Here is a 20,826-nt window from a genome sequence, read left to right as displayed (position 1 = left end):
GGGGGGGGGGGGGGGGGGGGAAGGCAACACACCACACGAGTATAAAATTAGTATAAAGAACAACAGATCTGGATTAACAACAGACGCAGTAAAAAGTTACACCAGTTGAACCTCATGTGTGAGGCAGCAATTCAGAAGACTCTGCAATTCTTGAATAACCTGCTCGGGGACATCCCGGCTACCTCTGGCAGACCCACAACCCAGCCAGCGTCTGATCTGGAGGCTCCTTCACTCCAGCTGCTGCAGCGAGAGCCACGGGAAGAGACTGCTAGTGTCAGACTACTTTCTGCCAGGTGGTGCTTTTGCACACAAAATGCTTCCTTAGCTTCTTCACAGGGTTATGTTTTACAGAAGAGACGTTGTTAGGGACCAGAGAAACTTTTGCCACATTTGTTCCAGAGAGAGTACCAGGACTGGGAAGAATGACATGCCTCCTGCATCAGCAGTTCTTGCAGGAGGTGGAAAAATCCTTGAGGGGTGCAATTAGCAAAGCAAGAATCCACCACAGAACAATCCTCTTTTTTTTAAAAAAAAAAAAAAAAAGAGAAGTTTTACTGCTTTGAAAAGGGGACACACCAAGTCCTCTGTGAAAAGCTGCTCAGTTAACTGCAGAACTGTTTGTCTTTCTGTCTAAACACATTATACTCCCTCAGAGCCCTTAAGCCAGGGCTGCACTTTGAGCACAGCCCTGGCGCTTGCCACCCTTCCCTTCCCTTTGTCCGCTCCGCAGCCTCGCCGCTGCACAAAGAGCACTCCCATGACCCAGTTTACTGCGTCTCGGGTTTTCCCACACTTCAAACTTTGCAAACGATTCGGAGGACTGAATCCAACACAAAATCAAAGAGCTCCCAAAGCTGCCCTTCTCCACAGAGCTTGCTGTGCCGATGCTGATCTATTATTTAGGAATAGCTCCTGGACAATCTTCTGTTACCTGGAAGGTGACTACTCAGTTTCAGCAGTGAACTGCTTGCTCCGGGGAAGTGCTGGGAAGGATGTGAGCCCGATCTGGCCTACCAGGCAGAAAACATCACATTTAGAAGAGTGACGCGAACTGCCTTTTCCCTGGCCTGAACCATGAGGCAGGGTCGGGACCAGCACAGCTAGAGACAGCAAGTTTCACGATGACAACTGCCCAGCAAATCCAAAGCGCTGGAAGTGGTGGCAAGAAACAGGACACTTCTGCCAAACTCCTTTCTTTTTAGAAATGGGTAGGGTACCTTTGTTATCTGAATAGTACACTAAAGTGTAAATTTACACTTTACGAGCTATTCTAAAATCTGCCCTGCTTAATAATCTGTATCAGCAAGAAAACACTTTAAAGTGTCTCTCACAATTAAACCCAGGCACAACCTTGCATAAATCAAAATTTTGCTACCATATCAAAACGTTACACTGGGGCTGTATAACATTGCCCATATCCTCATTACATGCTACACTAATTACTACCAGCAGATTCAGAATTTTCTGCACATTAGAGGCTTTTAGAGGAGCTATAAAAAATTTCAGGCACCATTAATTTAAATTTGTATTGAAATTTCCTTTTGACAGATGGCCAAAAATTACTTACTATTTAGAGTACCAGAGCTGCCTGTTTGCACATTAGAAGAGGAAAGGGAAAAATTAAAAGCAAGAAGGAAATTTATGTCACGTTCATTACCTGTTAAATGTTAAGGAGCATTATCCTGCATGAATAAATTATTTCATACAAGCACACAGACTCCAGCTGCTGGCAACTGGCACGTTCTAGCTGACAAAAACCATCTCAAGTCACATAGCAGACAATCATAAAAAGCCTCTCTTAACCAGGAGCCACTTAAGGGAGGACAGATCGATCGAACAAGCGACTAACTGCTACTCTGGGCATCACTGGAAACATTTAAGGAAATTAGCAAACTATTTCACCTTGCAAAGCTGGCAGCAAGCCCCATAACGCTGACACACAAGCCAACTCACAACCTGAACACCATGCAAGACAAACATCTACTTATCATTTCAAAGTAAATTGGCACAAAGTAGTGACATCCTCCTCTCCCTCTCGAAGCTGTATGAGTAACAATGCCTTTGAATCACTCCCAGACGAACTCAGCAGTTTTGGTATAAACAATCCCTGTAACACCCATGCCAGCATAAACACCCCAACATCCCACAGACCTTACAGAAACACAACTAGCATATTTTGTTTAAAAACAGTGACTGGCATACACCACCAGTTCTCCACTTTCTTGAGTACAACGCTTGTGGTTCCAGCTGTACAGGTATGCAAACTCGCTAAAGAAACCAGGTGGGTTTGTATTCCCACATTTAGGTATGTGCTCTACTCATACCTGTTTGTTTGGATGCAAGAGAAAATGGACTAAATCTATCTGTTCACAGGGAGTGAACAGAGGGAGTGTTCTAGGGAAATCATCATTAATCTGCACCCAGCCTTGCCTCATAAAGCAATAATCCCAGTTTCTAGCCGCCATGACAAGGAAGCTGAAGTGAAATCCAACGTTCTGTTGTCCTGTGTCGGCAGATAGACAGCTTCAGTGCCTTTGCTCCTCACAGTAAAAACTGACAGTTCCTGTCAGCTCCTGGTTGTTATGCAGAGCCATGTGGGTAATGGCAAAACTGACAACCATCGGCTCAGCTGCACTTGGCTGGGACGTGGCCGAGTTGCCAGCGGTAGAATAGGCTTGCTGGGGAAGGCTGTGGGACATGTTCCCACCTGGAGCTGCCGCAGAAGCAAAGGCATAGCCCCTCACATGGCAGCCCCGGCCAGAGAGGGCTCTGGTGGGGGCAAAGCCTGTGCCCAGCACTGTGCTCCTCCAGACCCCACCTAGGGCATACCGCTAACACCTGCCTGGAAAGCTCCTGGTAATCTTGTCTAGGGCACCCAAGACTCGTGTTGTGAACACCTCTTCTGCCATTTGCCCAATGCCAAGAATAAATTACATCTTCCTAAAAAAAGTACCACTAAAAACTTGACAAATTGGTCATAGGTGCTCACTAAGGTGGGCACAGGTCTTGCCCTTTGTAAGAGAGGGGTATCTTTCATTTCACACTCATTGTCACCTAAAAAGGCTTAATCTTATGCTCCCGAAAATTGTGAAAGCCACTCAGGCTCCACTCTGTAACTACATCGATCTACTCGGTGCTGGGCAGGTTAACTGTGTAGCCAGCAACAACTGGGTCTGCTGCGAGTTGCTAAACTGTCAGCGGCACTGAGGAGGGCAGATCGATCCACTTGAGGGTAGGGCCAAGATGCACCTCCCCATTTGCAGCAATAAAACCCCAGGAGCCTCTGACAGACTCTGGTGGCTATCCAGCATGGTCAAGCATCCAGGCACATATGCTGAATTGTAGGCGTATGTATCAAACTCACTGGACAGAATGTTGCCCACAATCCTAGCTGCCCCGCCACCAGCCACTTTCAGAGTGTATGCAGGGCTCTGCTAATCAAAACAAGCGTCACCACCTGGTTTCAGTTTGTGACTTTTTCCACCACTCTGGCCCATACGTCAAAGAAACACAGCGTGCAGCTCTTTCGAGCCACCCCTTACACCTACGAAATGGAGTCTTACCTTGATGGAGTCTCTGTCTGCACGCAGAGCAGCCCCCGAGAGCAAAGAAGGGAGGAGGCAGTGGCAGGGGATGGGGAGGTGGAGGGAGAGAGAGAGAAAAGTACTAGTTAGTTGACATAAAATTATACATTTATCATATTCGGAAGAAAGAATCCTGATGTCTGTTAAATAATAAATTGCACAGATGTTAACTTTTCTGTACAGTTAATTATTAATACTATGCAGCCAGATTTATAAAATGGGATTTCTAGCATTTGAACACAATTTCAGGCTACCACTAGGTAATAAATACTGAAGCAAGTCGCTAGGAATTCTTGTGAAGATTCCTTTTTTTCCGCCTCCACCCCCCCTCCCTTTTTTTTTTTTAAAAGAGGAGAGTTTAAAGAAAAGGAAAGAAGAAAAGAGAAACGAATGAAGCCACATGTTCCTCTGGCAGTGCCTACCTCTTTGGTGATCATTATCATGGTGCTTCTTCTCGTCTTTAATTGGGAGGTGGGACTGCCCCCCCAGGGCACTGGACAGTGCCAGGAGACCAGCACTGCTGCCGATGGGTGGGATGGCTGGAGGCTGCAAGCCCGAGGGGTGCGGAGTGAGCGGCACAGGAAGACCATGTCCATGTGACAAATGCTGGGCCTGGAGTTGTTGCTGCTGTGAAAAACGAAACACAGATATTGAATTTGTTCGGGGTGCCAGGGCTTGTCCAATTGATCCTGAACGTGATTGATCAGATCAACCAATGCATCCCATTGATCCAGATACCAACTGTCACAAACATCCTGCTAATTTAAAAATGCCCACACATTTGGACACAACACAATCGGTAAACTTGAGGCTGAATTAAAAGAACAACAGCAAAAATTTAAAAAAATAATAAAGGAAGGGAATTTTACAGTTTTAGTGAAATTTTTATGTCTCTGACAGAGGTATTACATTTTACTCTCTCTAGCAGAAACGCACCACGTACACGTCTAATCAAAACATATGTAACTATAAAAGCAGTTATATAATGCAAAAAAAAAAAAAGCTGAAAATTGAGAAAATTAGTGTTAAACAGTTCTCCCAGCACCACTGCACAGCATGCAGCGAGAGTTAATTTGAAAGAGAAAACCTGAATTAACAATCCAGAAAAGGAAACTGGTTGCAGCCACCGTTTTAAGCCCTTTAAGTGTCCTCAGCGGTACTTGAGCAAATTACTAAAGAAAATCTAATGTAGCAAGGCTTGGGTCCTCCTGTAGGCTTGCTCAATAATGCTGAAATAATTGGGCACTCTGTGCACGTTTAGTGATGCTCGAGTGAAAAGCTAGAGGCCTGCCCTTGTACTCTTCTCTAGCTGCTGACTCTGTGTTGTGACAGGTTTATTTGAGTGGGACTGTGATGCATGCACCAGTAACTGCGCTGACAAGAGTTTAAAGTCATTTTTACCAGTACACTGGCAACACATAGAGAAAGCCCTTGAGAGGTTCGAATTGGAGTGCTTGACCTCAACCAGGGCTGCATCAAGCTCTGTGCTATACTAACCATTGTGGGGTAGACAGATTGTTTGTTGCTACTCAGTGGGAAGGCGGGGGCAGGGAGGGGGGTGCGGTGGGAGGCAGGAAAGGGGAACAGATGAAAAAGTTACTTTAAATATATCCCAAGAGAGATCTGTTCAGGTCTAAGGTTTGCCTACTAACTGTCCAACTAATTTCTGTTCATACAGTAACTAGATTAGCTCTGAAATTTTCTTTCTGTTTTCAAGCAATCACTACTCAAGACTCAGGGTAAATTGACTCAGAAGTCCCCTAGGATTGCCCTCTCCCCCCCGCATGTCTGTATACAGGACTTTGGAAGAAGAGTCAAAAACTTAACTTGCTTTGCATAAAAACATTTCATTTTAAATTCCTAATTGCAAAGATTCCAGTCCTACTTTTGTTTGTCTTTCATTTGAACCTAAATTCACTTCCCACCTTGCAACCCAGCTCTTTAATCAATCAAGAGACAATATGCTGTTCACTTGATTTTCCCCTCTCCTCTGGAGCATGAATCTTTACGTAAGGGTGAGCTGCAAGTAAAAGACCGAGAGTCACATACAGCACGCTCGGTAAGTGGTGCGGCACACTGCACGCACACCTCCCTCCACAACCCCCTGCAAAAGTGCAGATCCTTCTCTTGCTCGTGGAAATATAACGTGGACGGTGGAATCAGACCGGCAGTGTCATGCACATGTCACCCAACCCAGATCAGTGCCAAGGAAAGGAGGGGAATGATCCGAAAGGGAGGTGAGGGAAAAAAAAATAAATTAAAAATATACAAAAGGGGGTGAGGGGCAGGCACAAAAAAAAGAAAACCAGAAAGAAGGTTCTTCCAGGTGGAAGCGGGAAGGCTCCATCCTTTCCCTGCTTGAGAATCCATGGCATTCCAGCAGGTACTCTTTCTTGTAGAAAGTATCAAACACATTTTGCTTGCTTGATGCTCTTACAGAGGGATGCTTCGTTTCTCAAAATTTCAAATTAACTACAACGAAATGAAGCAAGAGCCAACAGTGTATTGTTTAGCTTCAGGGTTTGAATGGGGCTGCCTTACAGCAAGGGAACAATCTGGCATGCCTGATTTGGGTAGGGAGCAGGAGCGTGAGAAACAGAAAATGAACGGACAAAATAATCTGTGTTCCAGAGTCTCACTTTAAACAAGGAATTTCCCATTCCTGTTTGAGAATGTGCTATAAACCACTGCAAGAAGGTATCTGCCTGAATCTGCCAGTGGCTTGAAGCAAAGGCTTTGAGAAGAGCCTGAGAATATCAACAGTGACAGAGCTTTCCCTTTGTTAACTATTTCACTGTAGACCAAAGTGTACCAGGTAAGGGACACTTAGTGCACCGTACCGTACAATCCATACAGATCTGCCTGCTGACCTACCCAATTTGCTCTATGATCTCCTCTATGGATACAGGATGGTTTCCAAAGAGCTTGAAGAAAACTGCAGGGCAAACGCAATTCTCTTTTCTACTACTCTTTGTTAAGAACCTTTCTACATAGTTCAGCAAGACAGCAGCACAGACTGCACCTTGCATGTACCGAACATTGTTAATGTCTGTCAGACACAATATAGGCATTAAGAGTAGTATAGGTAATGACACTTCAGTGTGTAGTGGCTGGAGATCACCCAGAACAGCACGGCTGTCCCAGTCCCTCTTGACCGAGAACCAACATGTTTTCAGTGCAAGTTCAATTGCAGAGAGCTCTGAAAATAACTGGAGAGAGCAGGGAAAAAAACCCAAACCCACAGCCTTCCCGCCGCGGAGAACGTTCCTGAAGAGACCAAGCTCTTCCACAGAAAATGATAGGAACATGAAATCTGGAAAGAACATGGCCCCACAATCACAAAAGTGTTGGTCACTGATTCAGTGGAAATTTGGTGCAATTTAGTCACATTGTAACGCCACAAAGAAAACACTTTGGTGTGAAAACCAGACTGCTAAATAAATCTAAGCTAAACCCCAAAATTCCAGTATAGCCCCACATGCCTGTGCCACAGAGACATGGACAACATGGTGCATGTTGTTGAGACTGGGGTGGGTCTAAAAGTCCAGCAACAGGAGGAGGATCGTGAACAAGGATTGCATTGGCACAGGAAAGGACTATGAACTCCTCCGACACGAGGCACATCGTACGGCAGAAGTGAGGCACCGGTCCGAAAACAGAAATGACAAGAATTCAAGTGAAACACTGGGTAGGGTTTTGCTCTCAGAATATGAAAGTATATGATTGCATAATTAAGCACTGTTTGCTAATAGACATACTCAAGAAGGTAATGTCAAGAAAGTGACAGCATCTCGAACTGCCATTTCCAGACCTTTGAAATCTATTACTATACTCAAATGCCCAGGACATTCACAGCTTGGTTTTGCTTTTCCGCTGTCCATGGGTGAGCATCAGCTTCCTGAGTGGCCTGTACACAGCTGCTTGGTTACAGAGAAAATTATAAAAATACAGGCAATTCCTTAGCCCACTGGGTAGCAGGTTAGTGCTACAAAATGGTAAAAAAAAAAGTGGTCTCCTCTAGTTATCAAAATGCCAAAGAAATGGAGTGTAAGACAACTGATAGATATTCTCCCCACACAGGAATATCCCAATATGGAAGAAAGTTTACATTTGTTTCTGCCTATATCATGAATTTAGATCATAAAATCTGACACAATTCAAAAACTTGCAAGGAAAGCCTGAAAATGAGCCAACTGAACAACCACACTTTTTTTCTTGATGTTGCTGTAATGTTTTCACTTCCCACTCCTCAGTCTTCTCTTTAATTCGTTATCCTTAGTTATGTTATTTATGAACTCTTAGCATGTGGTTAACTTTAGACAATCCCATCACAGTTGACTACCGTATGCGTAAAGTAGAGCACACATATTCAGCATTAATGCATAATAGGTGAAAACTTGCAAAGGCGGTACACCAGGCTTTATTATGCTGTAAATTTTCCAGAACTATTTAAAAATAAAACCAGCAACTGTTAGCTACCAAGAATATGCCCTACAGAATTACAAAATAGATTGCAATGTTTTTATGAAACATCCAACACACAAAGATGTGAGAGCAAGGGTAAATCTAGCAATCACAAAGAAGCCAAAAAAGAAGACTGCATTCTTTTTGGTAATAAGTTTAGGAAGATGATCATTTCAATCTGCTCCATAGTAAAAACAAGTAAAACTTTCAAGACATATTAACACATGTCAAATAAAGGTAACATCTGGTTGCTACCAATCCTTTGGGGTTTTTTTGATTGTTTGGTTTGGGTTTTTTTTGTTTGTTCGTTTGTTTGTTTGGGTTTTTTAAATTTTTCTGTATGTTCTTCTAGACAGTCTACAGTAAGGAGTAAAATAATTCCAAAGCCACATCTAAACAAATGGGTAAAAAAGCTTTGCAAAGGTTCTTATCTGAGTACCACTAATTTTTACAACTGCAATTCTAAATATTGATGCTTAGCTTAATTCTTTTCCCAACACATCTTAAGAGATCAAATTTAAAGTAAAATGTGATAATAAACCCACTAACAAATTAGCTTCTAATGCTCTCTTGTTATAGTCAGCACATTCAAAGCCTATTTTCCTGGAAAAGGTTCAAGTTTTTACTGGATACTTTCCAAGCAGCTCGGTGTCATGGTAATCTAGCACTTTTCTTCTTACAGATCCTGAAAGTCCACAGCCATTATCCAAACAACCTGAACATACTCCTCTAACCTGAAGACATTTCCAATGTTAACAAACTAATGTCTCAAAAAGATATTTTATATCTACACATACGCATGCATTACCCATACCTGCAATACTGCTCGGAGGGGACCTGGATAAAATAGCTTCACTGTTTGTTTGAAATTTGTTAGACGAAGTGATTGATAGCTCAGAACGAATGATTAGTAAGATAGCATACAGATAAAACAGTAAGCAAGATGAAGAGGAAATAAAGACATAAAAATAATGGCTCAAGAGTACACAAGATCAATGTCAATGGTTTAAAGACCAGCAAGAAAAGGAAGTCCTTTGGCTCACAGTTACGAGTGTGCTTAGGATGATATGAATTTTTATCATGCCTGTTTGCACCCCTGACACAATGTGCACTGTTTGTACTTCCTTTGTATAGTTCTCTCTCTGCAGGCACACTATTACAAAAAAGCTTTTTCTGATGTTAAGATACAACACAGCAAAACAGCCTACAAAGAGAGTCATGCAGCTGTTCCTCCAGTGGAATGGTCCTGGAGCTACATGCATATATATCATATGATTGGTTTGTCACAAAAAGACTGTGTACAGATGTAGGGTAGAAGAATCTGCTATCCTTACTCTTCTAAGGGAGAGTGATCATTTTGCAAATGAATGTGCCTAGTGTGAAAGAATGGTATCAGAGATTGGTGGGAACTCTAAACACTCAGAAGCAGCAGATCTACTAGAAAACACAGAAGTTGCTTCTGTTTGCAAAGGGGAATGAATGCACAGGTTAGATAAAATATAGGAAAAAGAATGAAAAACAATACAAAAAGGAGAGAGAATAAGGAGGAGATCATTAATAATAATAATTAAAAAGACTTAGGAAAAAAAAGCTAATGCAAAGCTTCTTACTCTCTGAGAATTGGTAATTTCTGCCTTTGAGGATGCTGATTCTACAGGAGGAAAGCAAGCTCTGCTGAGAAAACTATAGGGGGGAGGAAAAAAATCAATAGCTGTCATTAATCAGAAGGGGAGCATTTAGAACTCCTACATAAATAACAAAGAAACTATCAGAATCATATCTCTACAAATTGCCTCAAAGATCTTTTAAGTGATCCAGGAACAAAAAGTCATCTCCCAAATCATATTGTGGGATGAAAGGCAATATATGCAGAGTACATTTCCGTTCTTAATCATATATATAGGAACATCTGTCAGAATCCGTGTTCCACCATTTGTCCTCCCTTCCCCCCTTATGCCTATTTTTCACTCAATGAAACAGCATAGACATAGGACAAAAGTAACAAAAAAATTAATACATCCCACTAGTAAATAAAAGATTTGTGGTGAAAAAGGACAGCATTTTAATAAAGGAAAAACCTAGTCCTCTGCAAAAGGCCAAGTGCACCTTCTCCCAGAATCCTGGAGTTCAATAGTTCCTACCTCTGCTTGCAGGACTCCTCTCCATCTCAATTTCACACTGGGGGTGGAGGGAGGAAGAATTAGGCTCTTTAGAATTGCTTTCTATTATCATTTAAAAAAGGGCAGAAATTCTTGCATAAATCATGCCACTAAAGCTCTCTTCTCCTTCCTTCTCCCCTATCAATTTTTAGCTAAGGAAAATGAAAAAAAGAAAGTACCAAATGCAAGTAAGCTCAAGGTCTTACCGTACAGAGCACCAGTGGCATGAAAGGTGCCACACACACCAAACCTCCACTTCAAAACCTTTTCACAAAGACCAGTACAGAGAAGAGAATAACAATGGCGGCAACTGGGTGTCTTCTATGACAGATGAACAGGTGGCAAAAATCAGCTCTGGATTTTAGTGTAGGTGCAGACTTGTTGAAGTACCTTATTTACCAAGTGCTCTCTCTGCTTATGTCCTACCCACAGACACTAGGAAGAGAGTTTCTCTCCTCTGGACTGACAGAAGGAAAATGGTGTCCCTGTTGTGACCTTGTGAATCTCGGTCCTTTTCTTTAGAAGTAGAAAATGAGAGTGATGCCTACACCTTCCCCAGCAGAGTCCTAAATAACCACCTTCTAGGGTCCTCACACAAAAAAGCTTCTGAAACTCTGGACTACATAAACATGACTGAAAAGTGAAAACAGTGCCATCTGAGATGTAGAACAAATGAAACAATAAAAGCTAGAAGAAAAGTTAAGTAATGCCACTGGTCACAGAGAGACCCGAGTTGCTAAATCTATAAGCAATCTATCACCAGAGCTTTTAATGTAGCAACTGTAATTCACTTCTAAGCTTCCTCACAAGGTATAGTCTAAGAGTCATGTAGTCTTGGTGTAAGAGAGATGCATGTTATGTACCTCACACATGCATTTCTTTAATGCATCTTTTAAAGTCAATCCTCAGCAAGTCAAATTTCTGGACAGCAATTACTGCGAAGCACAGGCTCCACAACTCAATAAGTGCTAACACTATGTTTCATCATGCTTATAACACACAAATACACCTTGTGTTGGATTTCAGCAAATTGTCTTTGCTTGGGATAAAAACCTACATTGCTTGGACTGATCCATTCTTTCCAACCCACTCTGCATCTTTAAAGACTCCCGTTTCTGGTGCAGCTCTGGTCTGGCGCAGAGCACTGTAATGCCTGCGGTTCTCAGGAGTGAGCAGCCTCTTCCCACAGGTCCACTTTAGGTGTTAGGACATGAGGATACTATTCTCTCTCTCCAAGTAGATCCCACTGACAAATGTAGTATTCTGTTTCTTTAACGTAGTGCCCATTAGTCAAATAACTAACTTAAAGTGATTTCTTTCGCTTTAGTGCAGTTTGACAGCTACAGCAGCTTTGATAAAGGAAGGTCTTGATAAGGATCAAATCACCTGCATTGAAGTCGAAGCTCCAATGTTGTGGAAGGACCATTTGTTCCCTTTGCCTCAGCCTTTTCCGAAGGCACAACAAGGAAAGCAGTATTCCCTTGTTTCAGAAACATTACTGGAGTAAGTCAGTAAGTTCATCAATGCTTGGGACGCATTCACATACTAAGGAAGTGTCTGTGAAAAGTTCATCAAACAATAAGCAAGGAACTGTCTCACTAACAAAAGTCAAACATTCTGAAATATCAGAAAACTTAAAGATTTAAGATTTCTTAAATTCCTTCTTCATGGATGAACTTCATATCTGTAAGTACCTTCCTCATGCAGTACTTTAGCGTCCATCCCAGTAAAGCACTACAGCCCTCGCTTTAGCCTGCATTTAAGATTGAAGACACCAAAAGAACTCCTCACATTCCTGAGGAAAACCAAACGCTTAACTGATCCACTGTATGGAGTCCTCATTCACAGCTGTAGGCAACGGCCTACAAAGTGTTGTTGGGAAGAAGTCTAGATGACAAATATGCAACCTTGTTTAGGGGTGATATCAGAACCCTGTGGTATGAAACCATGACACAATAATAACTGTCTTTAAGCTGTACTGTACGGTAAGGGTACACATTAAAATGGGCTGCTTCTCCACTGAGTACATAAACACTGCTGATTTTACAACGACGCATTTTTCGAAAAACCCTGTTTTCACAATACTTCAAAACCAAACAGATCCTTTATACACTTTTTCTTCTTTTCCAAAGCACTGGTCTAAGGCCATTGCTGAAGGTAATATACAGCACATAACGGACCAGGAGTCTGAAGGAGTATGGCAAATCTGTATTAGGTTGGAGACCGCTTCCATACACTGGAAGCCGTACCTTGGCAACAGTGTTTTCTGCCTAGTACTGCATGTGAAGTGAGAGCATACAAATATAGTCATAAATAAAATATTGCATATGATCATGCTGTAGAAATATGAAGAAGATACTCCATAGGACTTCTCATATCTGCACTGATTAATCCTAATTCAAAAAAAAGATACGGTGGTCACACAGCTTTGGTACCAGGGTTTGGAAAACCTTGAGAAACATGGAGGCAGGAGTCAGCTCTCCTGCCTGATCAGATACAGTATGTGAGCCATAACACTCATGTCATATGCACTTACTTAAGCATAACGAGCAGGGCCTCTGGCATCAGCATACTGGCAGTGAGATGTAATAAGTGGTCTGCACTTCACACTGCAACGTTACTGACTGCTCATATAGTGGCAGACCAATATAAATTCAGTAGCTACCACAGCTACTGAAAATAGGAAGAAAAGAAGAAAACAGTGGCACCTCATTCCAAGTGTTGCAACAGTATTTAAAATCCATCCCTGGAGAGGTTTTTCAGTAAATATGGAACCCAGAATTACTTACATTCTAATTAATTCCCTCAAAAATCCCTAAAAAAAGATCCTGTGTCTCACTTTCAGCTTCTTTAAATCAGGATAATCTGCATATGGAAGAGATTGATTTAAACTAGGCCTCACCTGCAAGGCTCTCTCTGAAGCTGGCACCTAGGAGCAAGGGGAGATGAAGAAAAATCGCTACAAAACACCTCTTTCCCCCCAAAAAACAAGGCGTCTTTAACCTAGCCAGACTTCAGATTAATAATTAAAAAATGCTCACCGAAAAGCCTTCTGTTCCTACAATTCCTTCTACAATTCAATTTCAGGCACTAGGCAGCATCAAAAAATTTGCAGGACCATATCATCACACACCCTGAATATACAAACAGCAAACAAGAGTAATTAAACAGGGAGGAATGAATTTCAACAGTTCTTTGAGGCACACAAACAAACACAACTCAAAGCACATACCCACTACGTCAATCTCCTCTGCCACCTTCCCAGTGTAACAACCTGTGTACCACAGACAGCACGTGGCCAACTTGTTCTACAGCATTTAAGCTTCAACCACTGCTTAATACACCTTTAAACAAGCAATCCAGAAAAGCTGAAGAGACAAGTGACTGTTGCCCCCCGTGCTACAACACGCTTGCCTATTCTACTGCCCTTCCTCATCCTCCCCCAAACTCCCTTTTCTGAACGCATGCGCTTGGCAGGAATGACTTTGCCATACATACTGCAACCAGAACATTTCCCCTCAGCTGCACTGGTTCAACCAAAAGCCCCTTGCTCTTCCTCACAGTGCAAGTACACGTGAGAGGCAGAAACAAACCACCCTCCGCTGGGAGGACTGGGAGATGCCTCTGTACATTAAGCACCAACGCGAAAAAGCGCCTGGGCATTTGGTGGTGGGAGCCCTGGACCACTGGCACCGTGGCAACAACAGCATGCACTGATGCCAAGTTTTTATTACAACTTGTGTGCACTTATCTGCACCACACCGCTTTCAAAGGTTTCCATGCCTGCGACGGCATACTGTTATTTTTCAAACAGGCGTTGTTCTCCACAGCTGTAAAATGGACTACTCGCTTGAAAGCAACCAAAAATTACACACCTTTTTGAGATGGGCCAAACAAGCGCCTCAGACTCAAACACAAGGTAGAAATTGTGACAAGTAGTGTGTTAAAGAAGGAACGTTATAGCTTGATGATTATATGTGACAATACAGAAGGAGTCCTTTCTTCCAGTAACTGCCATTTGCTTACTTTTAAAGAAGATAATAAAAGTGACATAATAAAACAAAATGCTTAAAAATTAAACCAAAGGCTTTTTTTTTTTACTCAGATGTACAGAATGGTAATGGAAAAATCTTTTAAATCATTTCCTTAGTAATACAAGTAATATTTAAATAGATTTAATAGTGCTGCTCCAAACCAATGAATTATGAGTTTAAAACCTATTAAAATGTAATGTTTTTTTCCTGAGCTGAGGGGAGAGAGATTTAAATCCACTGAATTTTAATATTTCAGCTTGAGCTGCAGGAGGTAGAGAAAGTCCAAATGAACTATTCCATCAGCACCATTCAAGCATGAACATTTTAATCAGTTTTACTTCCTTGGAGTTCTCCAACACAGTTTACGCTGTCATTCTGAAAGCACTTAACACAGAGGGTGTGAAAAACCACCAAGGCTTGTTATTGCCTTCACAATTGATGGCAAATAATTTTGCAGACTTCCTATCATTAAAATGTCACTGCTAAAAATTGAGGTTCAGCATTTCTTGTGCTAAACTGCATTTTCTTTGAACACCATCACATACCTGTTCTTAAGTTTTTGGTACATTTATCTCTCCCCGTGTGATAAACAGGCACACAAGTAGTAGCCTCCATTTCTGCCTTACTACTCAACTGCAGTTGAAAACTGATTATTTTAAACAAAGGAAAAAAAAAATACTCTGATAAAATTCTTACGAAGATACATGTTATTTCCCTGGTTCCGTTATTAAAATATAACCACATTCACACAGCATGTTCTGATTAAATAGCATAATGGATTAAAACAAACAAACAAACAAAACAAAACAAAAAAAAACAACAAAGAAACAACCAAGCAAACAAAAAAAACCCCCACATTTTAGGAGAGTTAGATGACTTAGTTTAGTAATACAGGAAGTGAAAACATCATTCCTAATTAGATCATATTACTGATTTAAGGCTACAATTTGTGTGTTGTTCCAACAGTGTGATCTTGCAGATTCTAATTTAAAAACATGGTAGCTGTCACACAGATCAACTGGATACATCACACTACTCATCCCAATACACCCAACCTGGAAAGGAGCTCTGGATGTGCACTACAATTTGCTCTGAGCAAGAACGCTGTACCATACTGTCCATGGCAAACACCAGATGCAGATTTACCGTACTCCTGCAGCATGCTTATGATACCTAGATTTGGTTTAGTTTTTCTCCCTGCATCTCTCCAGAAGTAGATGATATTTAACTTGTTTCAGCCCATCAACAGTTTTAAACTGAACATGACCTGTGAAAGAAGTCATTATAACTGTGTTTCATTCCATTAAACACAACTAGTTTATTGTCAGGAGAACAAGCTGTCTCTCTGGGTCCCAGGCTCACTTCCGTATTTTGCATTCTAACTGCACGGATCAGTGGTTTGGTTCATTTACCAATGAAGATAGAATAATACTGCAAAGTTAAAAGGTGCTTCATCAGATTCCATTAAATCAGAGCACATTCATACAAAAATATATACATGTGAAACACAAAGAGAGACATGATTTGTGCGCATTCTATTCTTTCCTTGTGTCATCCTCCATTACGGTAAAATCCATTTTAAACTCAAACCCAGGGTTCCTCTGTTTGAACCAAAGGGGTTTAGCACGAGTGAGGTGAACTGCACAGGGCCCCCCAAAGCACAGAGAAACTTAAGCTACAGTTGTATTTCAATGTGTATACAGTTGTACTCTCAAATACTGCTTCTGTCTTCATCTGATACACAGCTCAATGGGTAACTAAAAGATGTATTTTTAAAAACTGTAAAGAGGAAATGAACTTCAGAAGCTTTTCAAATATCACAGGGTTAAAAGAACACAAACTCTGTCAGACTTATCATATAGCAAAATAATATAAGACAACATAATTATAGATAGAGAAAAGCCACAATTTCTAATTACATTCTTAGTTTTATTTTTATTGGTATTCACTTCACAAAGTATGACAAGCCTTTTTTAGTCCCATACTACATTTTTAGACTTTAAATTTAAGTGCAGACGTAGTATTTTTGAGGGTATTCATGCAACTAGAACTTAAGCCTTTTTGACATCTTGTTATCCTATTTATTCCATCTTTTTAAACAAACCTCTTAAAGATTGGATTAGATTACTTCTCTTTAAACCTAATGAACACAAAATTTTCAGTCCTGTGTCTAAAACTAAAGAGAGGGCCACACACAGCATTTCCTAAGTCAACATAAAACAGGAGAGTGAAAAAAGGCACTAGAGCAAGGTAAAAATCAGTCTTGTGAGGGAGGCGAGAGCTGTCCAATTTTAATGCACAAAAGCAAAATTCAGATATTACGAAAATTTGAGGCAATAGAATTTCAATTGTCTTGAAGAGATAAATTCAGACAGCAGCAAACAAAACAGAAAATTTACTTCTGACTGGTGGAGGAAGACCAACAGAAGTTACTGCCAGGCTCCCCTGACAACTGTCTAGTCTGTTTATATCTCTTCTGTGTGGTTTAGTGGTTCATGAAAGCAGGATAAACTTAAATAATAAGTGCAATAGCCAGTATCTATAACATCACATGTTTTACATCAACCAACTTATTTTTTACTAGAAAGCAAATTGCTTTTTGCAGTCTTGCTAATATACACAAAGGCGAATGGCAAAAATGTACACAAGTAGACTGTGAAGTATTCATACACATGCGTGTGCATGTACACACAGACAAAATGGTACATGCACATATACACACACTCTACGTATGCACATGCAGCACACATATATAAAAACAACTTTAACAAAGAAGCCAACCTTTAGCTACTTACTTTATGCAAAGAATGTTAATAGAAGGCAATATTTTTGGTTAGGTAATGAAAACTAATTGGGAAATTATTCATCTCCCACTCTCCCCACTGGAGCGTAAAAGACGTACAACAAATGTTATTCATGATTCTACATGACTCGCTCCGATTCACTCCCTTCTTTCTAACGGGCACTTCAGAGGAAATAAAGGTTACTCTTTTCCATTTATTTCTTCTAATTGACTAGCAGTGTTTTCTTGTGGTCAGAGGGATACAAAATAGAGTTAGAAACAGCCTATTAAAAACAAGCTACAATCAGACCGCTGCTCTACACTACTGTCAGCAATGATCAGAGAGTCCTGATTTTCTTGTTAAAAGACAGAGGCATAATTGAAGCAATATCTTCACTTCAGATTGATTATTTGGCGACCCTTATCCACATCTTCACTCAGCAATTTGAATTTTAATGAAAGTAAATGGAATAATTAGCATTTCAAAGTGTGTTTGATACACTGAATAAAAAAAAAGGAAAAGACTTTTATGTATAATCTATACACAAAAGAAAAAGCATTTGGGAGGGCAAAGAAGATGGGAAGTACAGTTGTAGTGTCTTCATTAGAATAACTTAAACAACTGCTTGCACCAGCTGCATAATTATACATGTGAATAATATGCTATTAAGCTATGACTTCTCACCTTTATTTTATGTAGTATGAAGAGCCATGGCTTTCATTGTTATGCCCTTCCTCTCCAGTTGTAAAATGTAAACATTGTGGCTGCCCACACCCATAAAATCTCTCAGGACTGCTATACCGAGCTAATATGGCTGGCAGCAAAGCTTTTACAAGAGGGGCTCCACACATCCATATTTTTACGTGACTAGGAGCAGGGTGCCTACAAGCACACTGGTGAGGAGTCGTTTTACCATTGATTTGGACTGTTTGGTTTGGATTTTTTTAAAAAAGTAACAGCTATTTTTTAATCTGAAAATAAAAAGCGTGCTGAATATTCAGTCTTGAGCCACCACCCAGAAAAAGATGTGGGCAGCAGAGATGGGAAAATACCCCCATATCAAGGCTACCTGTTACTGTGGCTGCAGGAGGAGACTGGTAAGTGGTATGCAAAGGAAGCAATGTTACTTAAAAAAGATGACAAAAAAAACAGATACTGACACAGCTTCAGGGAATGGATACAACACACACATTAATTACCCCGTTAGTCTTCGCGCACAGTGCAAGCAACACTTTCAAGTAGAAACCAGCTTTTATGAAGATCAAGCTACTGAACTTCACCACTCCCCACAATTTTTGCCCACCTGATGGAAACAAGCTCATGCAAGAGAGAAAGGGGAAAAAAAAAGCTATTTAAAAACACTAAAATGGAAAGACCACATACCCCAATGATTGCGTTCAGTTCTGCCATGGTCACTTGCTTGGCACGCTCCACAGCCTGCACCACTTGTTGCTGGTGCTATAAATGAAGATCAGAAACAGAATAAAATTATTTGTTTTCTAAATTATTAAGCACAGATTCTTCCTTTTATCTTTTTTCTTTGCTTTTCAAACACATGCAGGGCTTGAAATAACTGTTCTCTAACAGACAGTCACATTCTGTGTTGATTTGCAAGAGTATCAGCTAAGGGGAGCATTTTTTTAATGCCATTACTTGCCAGGAATTACACCTTTGCTCCCCAAAGAGCTATTTTACAACCTGGCTACACAGGGAACTGTCTTCCTTTTGTTCATCATTATAGCGTGCTCTTGAATTTACACACCAACTTAAAATGCAAGCCACTTTCCTTACAGCCAAAGAAACTTTTCGGCATTTAAAAAAAAAAAAAAAAGGCATACTGAAAAAGAAAGGTACGTATTTTCAACAAGCACATGGCACCCACATCACTGAAGGATATACAGATTCCCTATCTAGGTACATTTCAAAGCAGCTGAACCATAGGAAAGAAATTTAAAATGTCATTCACAATTCTGTCAAACACGTGAAAGAGAACCGATTATTTCAATCCCCAACATGTAAATTTTAATAGCTTCAAAAAGTCCATCAAAAACACATGGTCTAATTAACAACACAGTTTACAAGCTTCGGTGGTTATATTACCTCAGTTTGAGTGATACTGTACTCCTGCAGTAAATTCAAAATTGCTATATACTGAAAACTGATTGATATTTATTTGAAAACATCAACTACAAATAAAATAAGGTCCTCATCTTGAAACCAGATCCATGCCTGTTTGGAGCTCCACCGGTGGCAAACTATTCTGCACAGGCAGCCTCACAGGATCAGGATTACATGCGACACATTGGTGCAAGGAGGGTCAGGGAGAACTGCAAGTAGGTTGTGTGATCTGCACTATGAGTAAGTCCTCTTTGATTTATAGTCACAGGTTGAACACGGAGAGGCATGAGCTCTTGCCTATCTCAAGAGGTGCAGAAACCGTAATGATGAAACATCAGCTCTGTATCGAAACCAACATCTAGATGTTCTTTGGCGCAAAGTTTAAGGAAAGGGCTGAGCGGGTCTCTTTAAAGCCTTCAGTTTGCCCCCCACAGCTATGTATACAGGCAGAGTGGAGCCAAGGTACAGACCATGAAGCAACACCTCCCGTGCATCCTTACCAGGGACAGAAAGTTGCATAAATTAAGGTGGGGACCCAAATCCCCAAGATCTGCTCCAAAATTAGAGTAGGTGAAGAGCATCAGAAAGACCCTCCAGGCAGCACCCTGAGCTCCGCTGGGAGAGGGGGCTGTAAGGAAGGGCTCTGCTACCTCAGGGGCTTGGCAGTCTCAGATTTGGCGGTTCTCGGTGCAATGCACAAAAATGGCATTTTCACTTACAGACTCTCTCCCACAAAAGCCCTCAGGGCGAGGAAAAGCAAGCCCAAAAATCCGCCCATAAGAAATGCTGACCTCAACTACGAAAAATGGATAAATGCAAATAATGAAGGAGGTAATTTAGAAACACTCCTGGAAGGAAGAAAATGGTTTTAAGGTTTGTTTGTTTTTAAGCAAAGAAGAATTACATGAAGGAAATGCCAGGAGAGCAAATAACATATTCCTGCAAACAGAATCACAGCAGTCCCATTTAGAGTTTTGTAGAGCTGCAGTGCTAATGTAAACCAAATCTGTCACTTATAAGTGGACAATGTAAAGAACAAAAGGCAGGCCAAACATGAGGAAGTGTGTTCTTGGCATTCAGAAAAAAAAATGAAAAAATGAAGTACTGTATGACCATCACAGATAACCAGAAAAAAAGGAAATTACAACACTCAAGCCTCAAGTTCCTGAAGATGTGTTATCATCTCCAGGTCATCACATGTTAAGGACAGGTACAGCTTTCATCAATTATGTAGCTCAAAGCCCCGTGACACACAGTTCTATATGGCAATGGAATGATCATAAAAATGACACCACCATTTTCTGGTGGAGGTCAGCCACACCAAAAATGAGTCACAGCATTTCTGAACAAGGCATCCAGAACCCCGCCCCCCAAAATAAATTTTAAAAATCCTTAAAATTTTTTTTTCTTTAAAAATACTATCATTTACTGAGAAGTTTACAGTCATCTTTGCTTTCCTACCATGTCCTAGGCAATGCTTTTTGCACTGAGGTAGAGAAAGGGACCTAGCCCTTGATTTGTGTATGTGAGCATTCAATTCCAATACCCATTTACTTAAATCCTGTTTCTAAGGCCACAGGCAAGAGAAGAAAAATCTTCAGAGGAACCTACAGAAAGCCGGCTTGAAAATATCAAAGTTATTGTAGCAATTACTCCAATTTTCATCCAGGTTTTGGAAAAATAA

General features: G+C 40.9%; 1 protein-coding gene across 1 annotated transcript in view; it reads right to left on the bottom strand.

Moving 5' to 3' along the window:
- TLE4 (transducin-like enhancer of split 4) overlaps window positions 1-20,826 on the bottom strand; it is a gene marked incomplete at its 5' end in the record, with an annotated part of 97,003 nt that overhangs the window by 39,313 nt on the left and 36,864 nt on the right. The window contains 3 exons of the mRNA XM_009700118.1: window positions 3,564-3,580; window positions 4,007-4,211; window positions 18,408-18,482. Coding sequence (XP_009698420.1) covers window positions 3,564-3,580; window positions 4,007-4,211; window positions 18,408-18,482 — 297 coding nt within the window. The remainder of the gene's footprint in view (window positions 1-3,563; window positions 3,581-4,006; window positions 4,212-18,407; window positions 18,483-20,826) is intronic.

This window comes from Cariama cristata, unplaced genomic scaffold (genome assembly GCF_000690535.1).
Source record: "Cariama cristata isolate BGI_N322 unplaced genomic scaffold, ASM69053v1 scaffold23595, whole genome shotgun sequence".
NCBI lineage: Eukaryota > Metazoa > Chordata > Aves > Cariamiformes > Cariamidae > Cariama > Cariama cristata.
The sequence above is the reverse complement of the archived record's forward strand: the minus strand, read 5'-3'. Positions and strand labels throughout refer to the sequence as shown.